This window comes from Aythya marila (assembly GCF_965140915.1).
Source record: "Aythya marila genome assembly, chromosome: 3".
NCBI lineage: Eukaryota > Metazoa > Chordata > Aves > Anseriformes > Anatidae > Aythya > Aythya marila.
Window position 1 is genome coordinate 53788001 of NC_139044.1, and position 20939 is coordinate 53808939.

Consider the following 20939-nt stretch of genomic DNA (forward strand, 5'->3'; position numbering starts at 1 on the left):
AGGACATAAGTGAGCTCTGGGGGAAAGACTCCTGCTGAGCTCCGTGCTGAGCACGCCTCAACCCCAGCTGCAGGTGAGTGCCGGCCGCGGGACGGACCCGGGGGCTCTTCTTTCCTCATTATCTCGCTGGTTTTCGCCCCGCAGCTTTCATCGCCGCCCTCCCGGAGCTTCATCGGAAGCCGCCGGGGCCGAGAGCCCGGCGGTGAGGCCCCCTCCTTCCCTCAGCGCCGCGGCCGGCGGGTGGCCGTGAGGCGGAGCCGCCGTGTGGCGGCGGGGCGGAGGCGGGCCCGGTGGTGGTGGCGGCGGCCCCGCAGTGTCGGGCGCTGCCCGGCAGGCGGCGCTGTGGCCGCCCGCGCCGCTCTCGGCTCGTCTGGGAGCTGCGCTGCCAGGAGCCCCCGCGCGCCCGCCATATTGGCGCCCGCGCCGCAGCCGCTGCGCCTTGTTCCTCCATCGCCTCCCGGCGCGGCCCAGCGGAGCCCGGCGGGGGACGGGACGCGGGCGCCGCCGCCGGGCGGGGAGCGGGGCTCGGAGGCCGGGAGGAGCCGGGAAGGAGCCGGGCCCGCGGCCCCGCTGCGCCAGCCGCCATGGCGAGGAGGCCCGGCGGCTCCTGAGGCGGGCGCGCACGCACGCAGCGAGCCAGGCTGAGCCCCCTCCCGGCCGCCATCAGCCGAGAGAAGCCGCCCGGCCCCCTTCCCGCCGCGACATGGAGGCCGTGAAAGCCTTTAACAGCGAGGTGCGTGACCCCCTCGCCGAGCGCGGGGAGCGGGCGGGGCCGCGGGGCCCGGCGCCTGGCCGCGGGGAGGGGGCGGGCACGGGCAGGGGCAGGGGCAGGGGCAGGGGAGCGGGCGCCGGGCGGCGGCTGGGGAAGGGGCCGAGGCGGTGGCGGAGCGGCCTCCGCCCCGGGAAGGTCGGCCCGGGCTGGGGGCTGGGGGCTGGGGGCTGGGGGCTGGGGCGGGGCGGGGGAGCGCTCCCCGGGGGCTCCCAGCCCGCGCCGGGCGGCAGAGCGCTGCTGACAGCCTGCGGGGAGCGGGAGGAGGCTGAGGGGGGAGAGGATGCAGCGGGGGAGGCCTCCCCGCCGCCCCCCGGGGGGCTCCCCGCGCACCAGGCCCCCTCCGGCCGCCCTCGGTCCCCGTCTCTTCTCCGCCTCGCGGAGCTGCCGCGTTGAAACGCAGGGGGCCGGGGAGGCCCGGAGGCTCGCCTGGGTGGTCGGGGCGGCAGCAGGCGTTGTTCCTGCGCGCCTCGCCCCGCGCTGGCCTGCTGCACCTCGGCGCTGCGAGCCGCATCGCCGGGAAGGGCTGGCCAGGGCGGCAGGCGGGGGCACGGCGCGGGGCTGCTCCCCGGGCCCCTGGTTAATGTTTCCTTTGTCGCGAGGCCGCTCTTGCGACAACTGGCCCGCTCCTCTTCGCCGCAGGAGTTTGTATGGCTTACCTGAGAAAGTTGAGGTGAGAACAAGGAAACAAAACACCTACTAGGTCGTATGTCATAGGAAACCGGACCTACACATATGTTAAAGATAGAAAGTATCAGCGCTGACTACAATGTATACTTCTGGACGCTGCCCAGCGTGGGAGCTCCAGGTGGCCCTCACTCTCCATCCCCAGCATACAAGTGACATGGTTTTAATAACTTAAAAGAATACAATGTTATTTTGGTTTATTTTTTTTTTATTATTATTATTTTTTTAGCCAAGCGATGTGCTAATATGCTAGCCCTGTTATTTCTATAAGACAAAACACAATTTTTACAGGTTTTAAAACAGGCGGGTACTTCCTTATAACTCAGTAGCAGTTGAGTAGCCGTAACCGACATACAATTCTAGGTCTGGTGTGTAATGTAATTTAAATTCTCAAGTGGAAGAATCCCAATAACCACTAAAAGAAAGATAAGGTACTACAAACTACTTTTTATTTTTGAGTTAGCTTATATACTTTATTCTTAGGTAGGGAAAAGGAAAAGTCTGGTCACAAGCTCAGAAGAGCATAAACAGATTACAACCTTTTTCTTACGCACACTTGCTAGTGTGAGCAAAAGTTTTCCCTTCCATATTGGAAAACCACTTCTGGCTGACTTGCTGCATGCGCAGGTATAAGTACCATCAAAATGATTAACTCTGAAGACTTAGGGTGAAAATCATAGTGAAGAGGAGAGCTTTAGGATATGCCTTAAATCTTTTAAGTGATTGAAAAAGAGTATGCTTTGAATTGTTGAAAAAGAAAACACAGAAGATGAAGTTATGATGTTTTGATCATTTTTTTTTTCCCCTATGGCATTAATAGACAGCATCTATGATAAGACTTGGTTTTATGATTTCTTTCTGTTTTGGTTTAACCTATGTCTCTGTATTGGAATGCAGGAAGGCTTTAAAGATACTATTACCAAAACCCTTATCCTAGAAGTAAACAATACAAAACTTGCTGTGTTTGCGGAGTCCTGAGTATAATTGCTAGCCACTCCAACATCTCAGTACCCAATGCAGAACTTGAGTTTATCTTAACTGTTTGTAGTTGTTTCTGGTCTAACTGACCTGTGCACATCTTGCATTTTAGAACTGAGAATGTGGCTAATAAATATTTTAAATAGCTGAAGTGGATGAGTCCAAAGGTTGTAGTCTGTGCTATACCTAAATACTTTAGATTAATTTACTTCACTTCTAAAATTCCTTTTCTTTGTTTGTATGATGTTTTAAGGTCATGTTATACTCGAAAAATGATGTCAAAATTCCGTTCTAGGGATTAGGGGCTTAAAATAGATGTAGATTAAATTTAGCAGCAGATGGGATAGACTTGTAGGGGAAAAAAAAACCAACAAAACAAAACAAAAAACAAACAACCTTTTACCATGCCTTCTCTTACATGTTTTGCATTCAGTTAACAATTTTACAGTAGTTGATGTAGTTTATGTAATTTACCAGTGAAATCTAGGTGATGCTTTAGAAGGAACATTCCAAATACATTTAAACACTTAAATCTGCAGTATAGGTACTTCTACTGTTTGTTTCTTGTTTTTCAGGGAAGGAGTTGTGTTTGGATTTTGCAATGAAGCTAAAATAAAGACAGCTGTCCATCTAGATAGTGTAGATGGCTCAAAATGTATGTGTAACCTGAGCAAGATCCCATATTATAGCTGTCCTGTACAGTAGGCACAATTGAAGTCATTAGCATAGAGCGGTCATTAATTTGTTTAGAAAGAAATATCTCAAGTTTCCTTGAATGCCAAGTACTGGAAGTAATGCCTGCTGTTGCGGAAAGTTGTTTCATGTCCAGTGATGATACTTGGCATTGTCAGTGCTGTGCCTAATTGTGTATATAAAATTAGCTCTAGCATTTAAAGTCCCAGGCAAGGTAAATTTGAAGATGAGAAATAATCGAACTGACAAGTAAAACATGCTCAGTATTGTTCTATTGCAATGGTTAATACTTTACCTTTGAGTAAAAACTGAACTAAAAATACAATATTATACAACTGACTTGGTATACCAGTATTTGCTAGTGTTTTATACTGTACAGTTTATCATTTGCTACTGTTGACATCCTAAAGTTTCGCCACTGCAGAATCTTTTTTTTCCAAGTCTCAGTTCAGGCCCTGAGCTTCTTCTGAAAAGTACAGCATCAAAGTCAAGAACAGGTCTTGACAGAAGAAAATGGCTTAAATGTTTCAAATTCTTCATACGTTCCTTAAAAGGTATTTTGTTAAAAAGAATTCAAATGGACTAGAGACAAGCATGCTTTCTTGCAGAGTGCTAGCACGAGGATGATAGTGGTTTAATTGCAAACTTAAGTAATTAAAAGCTAATGTATGTTATATAGTTCAGTGTTAAAGCCTTATTGTCAGTTTCAGAGCTAGCCATTCTCAAATCAGTTTCAGATACTGTGCCTGAAATTGTTTGGGGGTGCTATACTCATACAATATTGGAATTTAATTTAGGGAAAGCAGAGATTACAGATTAGTTTTAAATAAAACATAAACTGGATATTTGAAGTAATACTTTGTTAGCCACATTAACTGCATCTTCTATGCATTTCTTGTCTTAAGCAGCACAATATATTACTGACATTGAAGATTCAATTTTTAATAGGGAAACTGTTATTTAGAAGGAAAAATAAAAAGGAAAAAAACAAATCTTCTCCCTGAAGCAGACACCAAGAAGAAATTTATCTGTACAGTAGGGTATTGGTCTTTTTTATATACAAGTGGATTGAATGGAAAAATAAGTATCATGAAGACATGGAAGTATTTGAAGGGGAGGATGCACACAAAGCACTCTAAAAATAAGTTAGCGATTATAGTTTGCATAAAGATTGATAATGGTTCCTGTGCCTTTTGTCTTGTTAATCTAAGCGTCTTCTAGGTGAAAGAGCCCCAATTAAAACACACACAGAATTGTTAGGCTGGACTTCAGCTGTTATTAGCAGTGCAAGAGGTTGTCTGCACACAGGTCATCATAAAATGAGCTCTTGGTGTGCAGAATGGTTGTGAGAGCCATTAAAGATGAGAGGAAGCGATATGTAAAATCAGCGTTATGTTTGGGTTAACTGCTGCTTCTGAAGTTTGTCAGTGGCCTGAGTGTAGCAGTCACTGATCATTTGCTGGTGATGCAGTTAAATATAAATATACTCAACTTAACTTAATTGTCTGTTGGTCACCTTTACCATGAGGTTTCTTTAGAGGGAAATGTTGTAGGTGGCAGTGAGGAACAATTCAGTTAGCTGGACTGGGGAACAGTTCAGAAATGGGAGCAATGGTGACAGCAGGGAACAGTTCAGAATGTGCCCCTTGGAAATAACCCACATTTTAATTACCTGTTGGAGAATATAGGTGCATGAAAGTGCAGAGGTGTAAGTCAGTTGTTCTATTTTAGTATGCTTTATTTAAATGGCATATTCTAAAAATCACCAAGGCAGCTTTTTCACAAAAGAATGCCAGTTGATGCTAAAAAAAGCAAAATGGTATGCCTCATAAAGATGCTAAATAGAGATTGACTCTGAATAGCTGGGGAGAGTGATAAAAAGGATTCTCTTTGAAAAGAGGAGCCAGGGCTTTGATTAGTGCAAGTAGTGATACTAGCAGTTGTGAATGAGGAACAGTGAAAGGGCATGTAAGCTACTCCAGGGCGAGTTATTTCTTAGACCCTGCTGCACGTTTCACGGTAGCTGAAGCACCTGAAACATCTGCAGAGTTGGTGGTGGTGGTGGTTTTTTCTTACCACTGAGCAAATGAGAAATCCTGTCTGTTTCCTTTTCTCTCTCGCTAATAGTTTAACGGTGGTAGAAAAGTGCAACCTGCTTTCACATCCTCTGCTGTTTTGAATAATTCTGCAACTGTTACACTTGAAGCTTTCTTACTTTTTGTTTATCTGATACTGCATTTATCGTCTGAGATTCATAACTTTTATTGTAGCAAATTGGGATGAAAACTTTTGTTTTACCTCCTGTTCTTAATTTTCAGAATAAAAAAAACAACCTGCTATATTTGCATCTGCACATAGACCCATCTGGAAAGTTGTCTCCATTTTTCATTCTTAACCTCCAACTTGGATTTTAAAAAGTTCTTCAACTTTATTTTGCTTCATAAACCCGTAGTGCACCTCAAAGAAAAAACACCAAATCTGCAGAAATCATATGAATTCCCTTAAAATACAGCAAAACATTTAGAAGTTTGTTAATTTCACTTTTGGCGGGATTTGAAGAGCAGTACTGGTGAAATGTAAATATTTCACCAGGTTGCTTCCCAGCAAGAGTTGACCTATTCACCTTTTTGTTAAAGGTGTATATGGACAGAAATCACTTTTCTCATCAGGACGTAGTAAATATGAAAATGATGTTTCACCTGATTAAACGTCTCTGTGTGTGCTGAATAAATATTTATAGTCTCAATATCTCATTTTCAAAACCTGATCTGATCTTTGCCTTCCTCCAGTCACAGAATCCCGAGTTCTGGCCTTGTAAATGATAATGCAATGATGTGTTAAAGGCCCCAAATATTAGCTTTCTTTTCTGCATATATTGCTCAAGGACCTCACATCTTTTGTGAAGTATCATAGGGCAGACTTTGATTATTTTTCTGCCTTCTATGCATACATTTTAGATTTCTTCTTAAACCATGGTCTAGATTGGATCCCTGTGTGCTTGGAGGAGGTGGGGGGCGGTAATGTAGACCTCTGGACTCTGCTAATGCTGCTGGGTTGTGACTGGGTAGTTCCAAGTATCAGTCCTGTTTGCTGTTCATTTAGAGCACAGCAAACCATTTTGCAGTTGAACACAAATGCACTTCTGAACTCTCATGACTACAGTTCCTTTGATTTTTTTTCACATGCTCACTAAGACCGTGCCCGGGGCTATAATCTTTTGCGAAGTACTTGAAATTATCTTAACAAGTCTTATTAGAGTTTGCCATCAGCAGTCTGTTTTCCTCTGGCAGTTGTAACAGTGGAGTCTAGTAATCCAAATGGCTTTCTTATAGAAAATCAAGAAATATTCAGAACAAGGTTTTATCAAACACGTCTTCAAATGAGATCCAGACCTTTGATTATTTTCATGAGGAATTTTTCACTTAGGAGTAGGCCTATTTTTTTTTTTCCTTGTCTGTAAAATTGGTCCATCCCTAGACAGCCGCTGAGAAATTTGTTTCCTGAGTGGCTGACTCAGCCTTGGTTAGGGCCTGCATTCCTGGCCTCAGCAAACACCGCTGCAACCCATTGTGAGGCCTGGCCCAATGGTTTGTAATTGTCTGTTCACGTGTGCATCCAGAGGTCAGCTTGGCTTTGAACTCCAGAAACAATATTAGTCCTTGTTCTTGTAGCATAGCTTTTGGTGAATTGCATGAGCTGTTTTTCCATTTCTTCATTTCTTTGGAGCTATTTTTCTGCCATGTTTCTCTGGGAGTACTGACAGCAGCAGCAGCCTACCAGGTGATTTTATTAACCTTATTCACCTGCTGCTTCTAGGCTCTAGCATGTGTTCTTGAAGAGAGCAAGAGGGTCTTCAGCTATTGCTATACTATTTAAACTTCACCTCTCTTTGCCAGCTGTACTGACCAAAACCAACCCTTTTTTATATATAAAAATATATATAGTTTTAAATGAGTTGTTAAAATTTGGAGAAACTAAGAGGAAATGAGTATGTTGTCACCATGACCCTCTGTCAGATTTATTCCACCATAAACATAACGTATATTTCTTGTGACAACCCACTCCTTATACTGTCAGGCTTTTAACAAGCGAGCTATCATTTGTACAGAAGTAGCAACCATGGACATACAACAACTTGACGTTGTCTTTCTACTTTTTTCAAGAGCTTGTCTACAGAGTTTAGCTGATTGTACTAGGTAGACTTTTGATGGTATGAGTTTTATTACATTTCAAATGAATAACACTGGATTGCTACTTTTCTTTTTCTAGTGTTGTGATTATGCAAGCAGTAAGCTGGTGGATGTTTTTCTGATGCTTTGACATATGGAAATATAATGAACGTATTTAAGTTAATAAAACATATATATTGAAGATATGGCACCTGCAGCAACTCCACTTTCTATGTATCAAAAATAGTAATACATTTTAACCAGTTTATAGTTTTGACAGCCAGTGCTCTGGTTCCCGTTTACAATACTAGTATAAAAAATGTGTTGCAGAGGAAGAGCAGAGCTTAGATCTTGAAGGCAGTAGCAGCAAGGAGCTCTGGTTTGGGTGGGTGGCGACTGAGCATAATCACAGCAACAGCGGAGTTTGAAGGCACCCGTTTCTGTATCCTTGTGTTTGTTTATTTTGAAGTTCTGTCTTAATTACCACATCTGTTTTGAAAGATTGGAGTAAATACTTTTTTTGTGAGCACTGATTACAGCTGCACAAGGTATTTTATAAAAGGCACTTAACAGCTGTATTACGTTGTTGAACTGGAATTTATAATTGAAATAACATGCATTTTTGGGAAAGATATTTCAGCAGATCCATCTTCTTGTACTGTTTGGCCTAGGGTTCTGCGTTTCCACATATTCGTTGATTTGGATTTGAGTGGTCAGGGTTTCCTTCTGTTTTGGAGGGTTGGGAATTTGGAAGGTTTGGAGGGTGGGGAATTATTAGTTACTTTTAAAAACAGAATTGATTACATGTATCCTTTGCTTTCCATCCCTAGTATTCTGTTTCTTGGAAGTACAGAGTACTTTCAAATGAATGCTGCTCATTCTAAACTGTTGCTTTAAAAATCTTGGCCTTATAGAATGTTTTATAGAGCTTTCTTGGCAGATCACTTAGAAACTAGTAGGATAGATAGAAAATACAATTTTAATATTTTTGATATTGATGTGATTGAAGTTTTAAAAAGAGAAGTAATCATGTTTATACAGGTCTTTGCATTTTCCAAAAATCAAGTCCAAAGAGCTTACAATATATTAAACAGAATATTGAATTCTTATGGAAAGATCCGATCAAATAGAAGTTTTTCAGAATACTGAATCTCCTATACATATCAACAAAACCAAGCTGGTTTGTATGGAAAGGAATAGGTTATTCTCTGAATCTACTCTAAATGACAACTACAGGTTACCTGTTGATTTTAAAGCTTGGTAATTAGATAAGCTTCTTAAGTTGCTTCTTAATTTTCAGAAATTTGAAGTGAAACAGCAGGAAAAGAGAAATATATATATTTAACAAATGTGTTGGTTACAGAGAAATCCAACCTGCTACAAAACATGTTTTTTTTTTTTTTTATTTTACTACTATTTTGAATCATGAAGTTTCATTTGGAATGCAGGGAATTTTAAGCTGTACCTAAGGAGAAAACTTTGAAATCAGTACAAAAGGATAGCTTTTCTTGTAAGCCCTGTAAGCAGTTGGCAAGGAAAATATTCAGCTCTTTGATTTTCAAAACATTTAGGATCTGTCCCTGTACTTTGTGTCTTAAAATTGTAGAGGTGTGATTATATTTAGACTTCTCAAAGGCACCTAACTTCATACTATACTCCATTCTTCCAAATCAGGACGTTGCAGCAAGAACAGAGGGCACTTCTTCAGCCAGGGCAGCCTGTGAGCTGGCCTCTGGTATCCTGCAGTCTGATGTTGTCCCTGAAGATGACAAATTTTTCTGTTGGTGGCATAGAATTAGCTGTAAATCATGCAAAAATGTTAGTGATGGAAATGAGTAGTGTGGCAGGAATGAGGAGGGAATTACAGAAAGTGAAATAGCCCTTTTATGTTCCCTGCTTTCTTATGCAATATTCTTTCAGGGGTCATGTGGACCTGTTGATCAATCATCTTTCTGTTGTTGGGAGCTTGGGCTATGGTAAAGCACTTAGTCTTGCCTAGCTATTCTTTGTGGCCCATTTAGTTTTGTCTAAGCTTTTTTGTTCCCATGCAGTCAACATCTTCAGCTAGTAAAAAGAGAATAAGAGGAACTGTATTTTATGGCTTGTTAAAGATCTGGGGGCAAATAAAGAATGTTCTAGAGGCAATGGCCTCTATTCTGAACTAAACATCTGTTTCTTAGTTGCAAGCAATTCAGGAGGCTAGATTGGAATCCGTCTTTCTTCGAACTGTAGTTTTAGGTTCGTAGTCTATTCGTACAGAGCAGGTTATACTAACGGGACTTAGAAGCTTTCTTTGAAAGTAGTAAACAAGAGGATTTAGAGAAAATTGTAAATAGGCTGTAGTATGGTTTACAGCTCTAAAATATGAAAACTAAAATGGATTTTTGTCACTCCATCTCAGATTTGTTCAGGCTCAGTAAACTCGTTTTGTTTCCTCAAAATGAAATGGGTAGGAGAAGGATTAAACAAAGGCAGTGATAGTAGTACCTGCCTTCGTCACATGCTGAAGAGTTCTTGGCTGGAGTCTGGCTTGTTGGCTCTCCACTTTATTTTACTCAACTGTTTACACACCCTGTTAGGGTGAGTATTCAGATGGCTTCTGCAAACATAAACATGTGGAGAGTAGTATATAATACGACTGACATGTAGGGACTAAGCTTTTTAAGCAAGTGTTCTCAGTTGCTTTTAAATATTTTATAAATCAATTAAGTGTAAAGGCAAAAGGAAAACACTGGGATATCAAACATATTGAATGCTATTTTTGTGCTTTAATATAAACAGTGTTATGCACTTTAAGTGTTTGAAAACAGCTGTACTAGGATGGTTGCTGTTGAAATGCAACCCTGTCTTGTTCTGTGCTTTTTTCTAATGTTGGATTTTAGCAACTCACATTGTTTTTCATTGATTACTGGAAGAAAAGAGCTTTTCATTGTTCTCATTTCAAACTAAAATGTCGTATGCAGAGTGGAGCGAGCACCTGTCGTTCTGGTCATCTTACATGCACGTCTTTTATCTGCAGTTTAAATTTTTTGTGTAGCTCACAGAAGATGTGCTAATTGGGTTCAAATAACAGTTCTCACTGGTAGGTCCTAGTCAGCTCCGATCAAAAATCTTATTCACTGAGGGATGGGCTCAAGTAATTTAAGTAACTTCTAGACAGTAAAATTGAGGAGAGCGTATAAAATACAACATAATAAAACTTGTTGAATATATCTCATTTTTTAAAGCAATGACTGACAATACTCTTTTCTTGTTCTTTGCAGTGTGGTGATGTAGATAATTTGGTAAGCAATTCAGTGACTATTTCTGTATATACAGTTGGATTTGATTGATCTCTAATGCTATTGAATTGTGAAAAAAAAATGTTAATCTGTATTAGCCATGACTTTGAAGTATTTGTTTTGTCTTTACTTGAAAATTGCAAACATTTATTATTGTATATGATGTCTGGTTAGTGTTGTTTCCTGGTAGCAGCCAGGACCAAATGCTTCAGAGAAAAAAAATATTTCAGTAGAGGTATATGTAATTGATATCCCAGATATCAGTTCTGGACTTGATCTCACACTAAAGATTGGTCTGAGTCCTAAAGTATTAATAGCAAAATGTTTATTCCCTTTGTTGTAACAATGCTGTAACTAAATGAGTTAGAGGGATGAGTATCTGTTCCTTTAGATCAAACCAGAGGTGTGCATAGCTTTCAGTCCTTCTGGTGGCAAAACTAGTCTTGTGTGAAAAAGTTATTTCCTACCTGTTCTTTTCTTGCTTTTATAAGGCCATGACCAGAGTAAGAAAATGAACCTAATACTAAGGAAGCTTTATTTTAAGAAAGTTAGCACTTTGTTCTGATTTTTATTCAAGATATCACTATAGTAGGGAAACAGCTGTATGGTTCTCTTGTGTGTTGAATAGGAGTGGTGAAAGATCTCAGAATGAAATGCTGGGCTTTGTAGATGCATAGTACACCAGCGTTTTCCATGGAAGTGCAGTAAGTTGCTGTGTGGGTGATGGACCATAGAGGATGTAGTTCATTTCTATGCTGCCTGGTCTTCATTTGAGAAACTTTAGATTGTAGCTTAGCAGCGTATAGCATATTGCCTTGTAAATTACAGTTTTTTACAGTAAAGTTCACTTTTAACAGATATTTATGATAATATTATCTTTTTTAGCACATCTTGAATTACATTTCTGATATTATATGCATTACTGAACAATCAAAATTCGAAAAATTGCTGATGAATTCCTAGACTTTAAGTAATCCTTCTCTTGAAGACCGCTTCTATTAACATAATTAAAGTTAAAAACAAACAAACAAAAAAAAACAACAAAACCAGCAGAAATTCAATGCTTTAACTACAGTATCAACCTGATCTTTGTCTTTACCCCATTCACAATATATAATTTATACAGTTCATTAAATATTTGAGCAAGCTCATGTGTGTTTTGTTTTTTTTTTTTAAACTTCAAATTTTGGAGATAAGACTACAATTTATATAAAATGACATTGAGAAAAGAGAGTATTAATAATGTGGTTAAGTCCTAACTCTTACATATGCTAGAATACTGGCTTTTACATAGTTTCTTCTGTGTCAGTGTCATTGCCTTTTGCTGTTCAAAGCATTAAATTGTTATATCAGAGACAGGAAAATGCAAAATTGTGTATGTGATTGGCTTTACCTTTCAGCCTCTTCTTTCTCTGGATATGTTACTTAAATCTAGAATTTTGGTGTAGAATCTATGTAACTTTGTATTTGGAACCTGTTACTTCTGAAAGAGATGCATGAGGAAATGACACTTTTTTTTTTTTTTTTTGTCCAGCGAATGCATATAAAACCTTTCTGAGGCCAATTTCCTATATATTCCCAGATTAAATCTGTTGACTACAAGGGAGAGGGTGCTACAAGAGAAAAACACTTAAAGATGTGATAGTAAAAGCTGACTCTTAAGGCTTCTTTTTTTTAACCAGTGCAATAACAAGAGAAATATCAGTTGAAGATAATGAGAAATAAGTACCATGATTTGTATTTGTCTGAAGCAGTTCCCAAATGGATATAAAATGAGAAAGAATCATTGTGATTTTTATGAGGGAAAATGGTATGTCATATATGTATGAGAGTTCTTTCAGAAAATCTGCAAGCATGTGGACAAGGGAGAACCAGGTGATGCTAATTACTGGGATTTCCAAATGGTAGTTGGCAAGATCCATCCCCAAAAGTTTGAAAAGTTGAATTGCATAGAGAAAGAGCACATCTTTAAATTGTGTGGATAACTGCTAAAAGGGGAAGTGGGAGAAAAGACTATATGTAGAAATAAATTCCTGTTTGATGATGTTATTTTATGCATATTTATTTATGCTGGGAATCCACGCATTTCAATATATTTATAAATGCTGTGAAAAAGGGGTTAAACATTGATGCAACCAGATTTGTTGGATGTATTAAGTTATTTGGGATAGTGATAATGAAAGGCTAACCATGAAGGATTGCGAAGTGACGTTGCCATACTGACTGTTAGATGGCAGACTGCAGTTGCAAATCTTGCAGTTGAAATAAAAAGGCCTGTTAAAACTTCAGCAGTAAACAAAACAGCAAATAGGATCCCAAAAATGTTTAGGAAAGAAATAGAGACTCATTATACTGACATTACATCCATATTTTATGACACGTGCAGTATAGTTTCCACCTCATATGATCATTCTGGCAGAACTACATACATAGAGAAGGGCAGAAAGGACAGTCAAAGGAATGACACAGGTTTGTATGAGAAGTTAGTAAATATTAATACTCTTTTCAGGCTAGAACAGAGGTGATAGAAGGATGATAAGATAGTGGTCTAGTTCCCATTCTTTTTCCCTGTACTAGTGATGTGCCTCAGTAAATAATGTATTTTCTACTATATCCTTGCTCAAAGAAAAGGAGAAGAGGTTACCAAAAAAGTCAAAACCCACAAAAACATAACCAAAAGAGAGAGAAGGTAAAAAATAAATAATAATGAGAAGTGAGAAGTGTTAAGATTTTTTTTTAAAAAAAAAAAAAGGAAGAAAGAAAAAAGAACTGCAGAGGAATAGAGAGAGCCCAGCAGGCCTGATCACCACCACCACTTCTTGGAAGGGTCCAAGTAGGCATGGGGGCCCTGTGATGATGCTCAGCCCAGAGGTGGGATCAGACAGGGAGCTTGAAATGTCTGTCATGTCTCTTGTCAAGCTTCCCACTCCTCCTGGCACTTGAAATGTCCAAGTTGACTAGGACTCTGTAAGGGTTGACAAGAACGTTCAAAGGTTTGCTGAGACTTTGTATGTGGAGGGTAATAAAAAAGGGAACGGAAAGAGTACCTGCAATTTCATGAGTTTCTGGAGGACCTGGAAAAGGAACCTGACATACTGGATGTTCATATGGTGAAAGGGTCTTCTTGCCACCGAAGGGGCACGATCCTATGAGCTCATCTCTATAGCTCAAATCCTCCACTGAGAGCATTCCTCTTAAGCAGTAAACTTGGTAAACAGTATAAGCCACCACACTGGTGTTTTTTCACCCTACTATGGCACTGTCATGCTACTTAATATTTTGGTGTGTCACAAGGCCAACAAGTTGGAGAGGTGAAACAGTTGAATAAGGATGGTTTTGGAGGCATGACTATGAAGTGAATTGGTTAGCTGTTACACAGTCTGTTGAAGAGACTTGGAGAGGAAGTAGTGGTAGTTCTGGAGACATCATATAGGTGTGACCCTCTGTGTGTCTCAGTTACATTTCTGTACTGTTGAGTTAGCATAAGAGCTTTTGAAATATATTTTTACAATTAAGACAGTAACAAAGCAGGTTGACAAGATAGTCTCACAAGACAGCAAGAAAAAAAAACACACCTTTTTAACACCTACCAGCTACTATGATCAGCTTGAAGACTCTCAGTGCTATCTGTCTGATAAGCTGCTGCTTGCTTACGTGGCCGTTTGGCTGGCACCTGATTCTTACCTGGTCAGATCATTACCCTGGGAATAGCTTTCATTGAGACAGATCAGTGTTTGGTGATAAGTGCATCTTTGCAGACTCATTTTGTCTTCCCTTTAAAGTTTTCCTAGTGATCTATATTCAGTGGTTAACCAAATGTGAAGACTTCTATCAAAGGTTTATTGATTGTTCCCCAACTAATTATCAAAGTGGTGGTGTCAGGGCATGACTAGATGGAATCATCATAAAGCTAGGCTGTAAAACAGCTTCCCTACACCCAAATTGTTTGCAAACTGATCTGGTGTTTCCTTTAGCTATACATCGCTTGGAAAAATTAATGCTCACTTCTATTTTGTAGTTTCCAATTTTGTTTGCAATGTGTTTGGAGCTGAGCAATATTCAATCATCTGGAGTACCTCAGAGAGGCAGTCAGGTGTTCTGTCCACAGCTTTCTAGAATAAACTAATACAACATTATATTTTCATTGCATTGCAATCAAATGTATGCTAGCATTAAGTGTGCTAAGTTGAAAAATCACTGACACTTTTTATAGTAACTTGAAAATAGTCTCTTTATTTTTCTCACAAAAAAAAAAAAAAAAAAAGAATCCAAAAATTCACATGGGAAAACAGCATTTAATGTTCTTCATAACTTAATTCTCTAACTTTTTTTTTTTTTTTCCCCAAAAAAATGTAGCTAATAGTTTGGAAATGGTTTCTGTTTTACCAGCACATGTAGACTGCTCATGACTTGTCTCCAATTATTAGCCATTTTTTTTTGCCTCAAAAAAATGTGTAGGAGTGTAGTCTTCCTTCCTTGTTAGCATGTGTTCTTTGGAAGACGTTAGTTTTGCTTCCTTCAGCCTCAGATATTTCCTTCTGTGGCTCGGTTCATTTTGTGTATGATAGCACTATCTACCTTTACAGAGGGAATGTCTTACCTCTAGGTTTTTGACTAATGTGCCATAGTTCAGGAATGAACAGTAGAAAACAAAGCTTTGTATAATTTTGTCGGGGATGTTTGTAGACTTTTGTGAGGTTTTAGCCATCCTATTTATTCAAATAAGTAGGCTTATTGAAGCAGAGGAAAAAAATAATAAAAATAAACAAACAAAAAACAGCAAACAAACAACAAAAAAGCAACCAGCATTCTCCCCAAGCGTTATATTTGCGTTCGGGTGACTTTACTCAGGAGAGTTTTATTCTGTCAGATTGAATCGTGGGTGAATGCAGAACTCCTTGTCGTGTTACGTTTTTCTGGGCAAATGGCAGAAGACTCTTTTCTTCTCCTCGGGTATTAACGGAGGTGGGGAAAGAATATCAGTTTTGTTTGGATTATCATATTTATTTTTAGTTCCTGGTGCAAGAAAAAAGAAAAAGATGTAAGCATAAGTATGCAAGTCTTTCCGACTGTGAAGTTATGAAAATAACTAGAAAAAACAGGTTTTGTTGGTGGTCAGATATATATTGGTAGGGGTCAGATGCTTAAAGACATGCTATACTGATCATTCTTTTTTTAGTCTTTTTGGGCAAGTGTCTGGTATGGGTTGATGTTTATCCAGAAAAGTAGATAAATTACTAGTGAATGGATTTAGATATTCTTCAAAATCACTGAACCATATGGTAGCTCAACTGTTAAGCATATTTTTTGAAGTTTCCATTATGGTTTGTGTGTCTACTCCCAGGCTTTCTTCTTTCAAGCTTGTATCATAAATGTGACTGGCATGTTTCAAAAACTCTGAAACTTACTGGTTTTGTCTGCCGTGGAAAGATTGTAGTATTTCACTTTTCCCCCTCTGAAATGAGCTGTATTTCTCTTGTGGAGAAATGCAGCTTCCTGACATGATAAGGCTCAAACTTCATTCAAAAGAGTTCTTTTTAACCAGGAGCTGTGTTTTATAGTAGCATACAGATTGCTAGCTGTATTTTATACAGTTATTTAAAAGAGTGGGTGTGTTTCATTATGGTACCTGGGTGAAGACATATCAAGATGTTAATAACTGTTACGGGTGAGTCATGTCCCCCTGAGGCACACCAAAGCTCCCCTCCAGGGCAGGGAATTCGCTGAGGGAAACAAAATTGGCAATTGAGAGCCACCTACACCAGCCTGGTTTTCACTTGGTCCCTGTTAATTTCATGTGGCACGCTCCTCCTCCCCCTCACCTTCCCCACAAGGCAGGGTTGCATTGGCACCTGCCATTTCCTTAGAAATCCTGCTTGAAGCTTCAACACCCTTGAAGAGCACCCTTGTTCTTAACTTGAAAGCTTCTCCATACTTTTTATCATCCTTAATGATTTCCTGCCAACCTTGGGGATTAGAGGGGAGGGCAGAAATTCCAGAAATATTAATGAGAGCGCCCCGTAGGTTAGTACAGTGTCCTAAATAATGTTGTGGTTCTAAAAGCTGTGTTTACTATGGAGATTTTTCTGGTTTACTGTTGAGCTGTTGCTTTCAAAGAACCGTCTCTTGCATCAGCACATCTCATTCCTGAATGGCAATAGTCAGCTTCAAAGCCTGTGTCCACTACTTCGTGCGTGCTTGCGTTTCGTTTGTTTGCCTTTTTTATTGGTGGTATCACTGATGTTCCTTTGCAGCTTTTGCTAGTCAGACTTCATCGTTCCTATCCAGAACACAGAGAACACCACAGTCCCCAGCACAAACAGGACTCTGGGACTTCCTGCTGCTGTAAACAAAATGACTTATGGCTATAAATAAAATGATTTACTCAACTCACTTGTTGACTGTCCGTAAGGAGTAACTGGTTTGTCATGCTAGTGCCTGTTTAGCAGACCTTAGTTTCTTGGGAGCCTTTTGTGAGAGATGCCTTTGTGGTTTGTGCTAAATGCCTTTTGGTACGCCAGGTGGGCTGTGTCAGGGATTTCTCTGTGTGCTTACGGAGCCTTCTAGAGAACAGCAATAGTTTGGGATGCGGCTTTTCTTTACAACAGCTGTGTGAAGTTATCTGTGCCAACTCGTTCTTTTCTTTCAAGTAATTTATTTATTTATTTATTTTCTGGTACAAACACTGAACTGAACTGATATGTGGCTTCCTAAATCTCCCCTTGAGAGAATTTCTGAGCCCTTCTCAGAAATTCCTCTTGCTTCTCCTGTCTTTTAGCACAACAAAATCGCGCCTGATTGATGTGAAAATTCAGGAATCACAGTTAGTAGTAGGTCTTTGATTCTTGAGTTCCTTCACAGTTTGGTTCTGGCAGTTCATTATTTTTCACTTTGTGAACTTTTTCTGTGCCACGTGAGGCAGATTGTGGTATGGGAAGTCTCCAGAGTTTTTCTTCAGTGCATAGATCTACAAACAGATGCAGAGGGTGGTTCTTCTGTTGGGTTTTATCTCCTGTGAGTCCTTTTGTATGCACTGATTGTCTTTTAGCCCTGGAGGACCCCATGGACAGGTCTGTTACTGTTTGCCTTTTGAAAAAGGCTTAGATGTTACACATTTTCCTTGTTGTTTCTCAAACTCAGTTGCTTTATTTTTTTTTTTTTTTATTTTACTTTGCCAGCTACAGTGTATGGCCACTTTCTTTTTTTATCCTTTTTGGATACCACTTCTGATTTTCAGTAGTATACCTATCAGTTTGCTTCAGAGTGTTTCTCTGACTTTAACCACATTGGCATTTTTTCCTAGTTTGTTTAAAGGCTTGTTTAACATGAGGGCAAGCGGTTACCTTCTGCCAGTGAGCATGAATGCCTTATAAAATCATAATCAGGAAATAATTGTAGTAAACTGTTCTGACTAATCATTTGTACAAAAGGACATACAAGAAAAAATGAGCCAGACTATAAATGCAAGTTCTAAAAATAGAAATAGTACACATCATAGGATCACAGAACGGTTTGGAGTGGAAGGGGCGTTGAAGACCACCCAGTTCCGACCCCCTGCCATGGGCAGGGACACCTCCCACCAGACCAGGTTGCCCAAATCCCCATCCAGCCTGGCCTTGAACACCTCCAGGGATGGGGAATCCACAGTTTCTCTGTGCAACCTGTGCCAGTGCCTCACCACCCTCTGAGTAAAGAATTTCTACCTAATGTCTAATTTAAACCTATCCTTTTTAGTTTAAAACCATTTCCCCTTGTCCTATCCCTACACTTCGTGACAGAGTCCCTCTCCAGCTTTCCTGTAGGTCCCATTTAAGTAATGGAAGGCTGCTATAAAGTGTCCCTGGAACCTCTTCTTCTCTAGACTGAGCAACCCCAACTCCCTCAGCCTGTCTTCACAGGAGAGGTGCTGCAGCCCCTTGGATCAGCTTTGTGGCCCTTTTGGACTCGCTGTAATGCATTCATGTCCTTGTTGTGCAGGGGACCCCAAAGCTGAATGCAGTGCTCCAGGTGGGGTCTCACAGGAGCAGAGCAGAGGGGGAGAATCACCTCCCTCACCCTGCCACCTGCACTTCTTTAGACATGGCTTAGGATATGGTTGGCCTTCTGGGCTGCAAGTGCATGTTGCTGGCTCATGTTGAGCTTCTCATCAACCAACGCCCCCAGGTCCTTCTCCTCAGGGCTGCTTTCAGTCCGTTCTACACCCAGCCTGCATTTGTGTTTGGGATCACCTTAGTCCAGGTGCAGGACCTTGCACTTAGCCTTGTGGAACATCATGAGGTTCGCACACGCCCACCTCTCAAGCCTGCCCAGGTCCCTCTGGATGGCATCCCTTCTCTACAGAGTGTCAACCATACCACACAGCTTGGTGTCATTGGGAAATTTGCTGAAGGTGCACTCAATCCCACTGTCCATGTCACCAACAAAGATTTTAAAACAGCACTGGTCCCAATACAGAATCGGAACGTTAGGGATTGGAAGGGACCTTGAAAGATCATCTAGTCCAATCCCCCTGTGAGAGCAGGAACACTTAGACCATGTCACACAAGAACACATCCAGGCAGGTTTTGAATGTCTCCAGAGGAGACTCCACAACCCCCTGGGCAGCCTGTTCAGTGCTCTGTCACCCTCACCATAAAAAAAAATTTGTCTCATACTCAAGCAGAACCTCCTATGTTCCAGCTTGTACCCATCGCCCCTTGTCCTATCATTGGATGTCACTGAGAAGAGCCTGGCTCCATCCCCCCTGACACTCGCCCTTTCCATATTTATAAACATAGTAAGGTCACCCCTCAGTCTCTTCTTCTCCAGGCTAAAGAGACACAGCTCCTTTAGCCTTTCCTCGTAAAGGAGAAGCTCCACTCCCTTAACCATCCTCATGGCTCTGCGCTGCACTCTGTCAAGCAGTTCCCCGTCCTTCTTGAACTGAGGGGCCCAGAACTGGACACAGTATTCCAGATGCAGGCTCACCAGGGCAGAGTAGAAGAGGAGGAGAACCTGTCTTGACCTACTAACACACCCCTTCTGATACACCCCAGGGTACAGACCCCTGAGGAACACCACTCGTTACTGGCCTCCACCGGGATATGGAGCTGTTGACCACAATTCTTTGAGTGCAAACGTCCATTCCTAATCCACTAAGTGGTCCATCTGTAAAATCCATGTCTCTTCATTTTAGAGACAAGCATATCATGTGGAACAGTGTCACGTGCTTTGCACAAGTCCAGGTAGATGATGTAAGTTGCTCTTCCCCTATCCACCAGTGCTATAACCCTATAATAGAAGGCCACCAGATTTGTCAGGCATGACCTTCCCCTTAGTGAAGCCATGTTGGCTGTTGCCAATCACCTCCATATATATTTAACTCTATTTTCATGTTTTACAATCCTGAATAGATGTGATTATTTTTCCTTAACTAGATTGGAAGTATATTTGATTCGTTTACATGCCTGTTTTCTTTAAAAAAAAAAAAAAATATATATATATATATATATGTAATAACACAATCATGTATGCTAGATGAAGAAAAAAACAAACACAAAATTTCATTGCTAGAGATGCATTCAAGTCTTGCCTCTCAAACTAGCCTAGCAATAGAGCAAGTGGAGAGGAGTCCCTGGTTGACAGTTAATAAACATAGTGTACGAATTAGCTGAGGATGGAGCTAAGAACGTGGGTGCTGTTGATAGGTATTCAGGAAGGCACTTGTGCATGTTAGGGTATCTGTATTCAGTGAAGTGTGGTTTGGGTCTGCTTGCATTTGGATTAAGCTACCCTGCAGGTGTCTGTGTCTTATGTAACTCAATTCAGTACAAAGCTAAAGATTGAGTTTAATTTTAAGAAATGACATATTTCTTAATTTCATAAGTGAAACTCGATTTTTTTCAAAAGTCTTGCATTAAGTGATGCAAAATTCAAATAGGTATTTCACACAGGGCCCTCACGTTTTCCCATGCGGTATTACAGAAGTTGCTCCTTCATAGTTTTTCTACCATGCATTGATGGGCCTTAATCACTGTATTCCAAGTGAATGTTGTTTTCAAAATAAGTGTTTATAGGAAATAAAAGCTTCTTAAAGACTATTAAGGAAAAAAAATATTCAGAAGAACTAAAACCCGGAACAGGTGCACCTGTCGTCCAAAAAGCCTCTCTCTAGAGAAGTGTTCTCTTAATTTTGCTGTTTCGTTTGTTTATTTTTAATGGCAGATCATTTAAACCAGAAAATACAAGGCTGCGTTTGGCTCTCTGCTACCTGCCATATAATCCTGTTGTTTTGGGGCATATTCTGAATGGGTGGTACTAAGGCAACTGACTACACATAGCTAATGCTTCAGAGTCAGTTGTGACTGGTGTTTGTCTCCCAGC

The 20939-nt window shown here is 40.8% G+C and overlaps 1 protein-coding gene across 3 annotated transcripts in view; it reads left to right on the forward strand.

Annotated features, from left to right (window-relative positions):
• The first annotated feature begins 359 nt into the window (after positions 1–359).
• Positions 360–20939, forward strand: part of SCAF8 (SR-related CTD associated factor 8) — a 93421-nt gene continuing 72841 nt past the window's right edge. For all 3 annotated transcript variants that reach the window (XM_082758320.1, XM_082758321.1, XM_082758319.1), the window contains exon 1: positions 360–733. In XM_082758320.1, coding sequence (XP_082614446.1) covers positions 704–733 — 30 coding nt within the window. In that variant the 5' untranslated portion in view covers positions 360–703. The remainder of the gene's footprint in view (positions 734–20939) is intronic.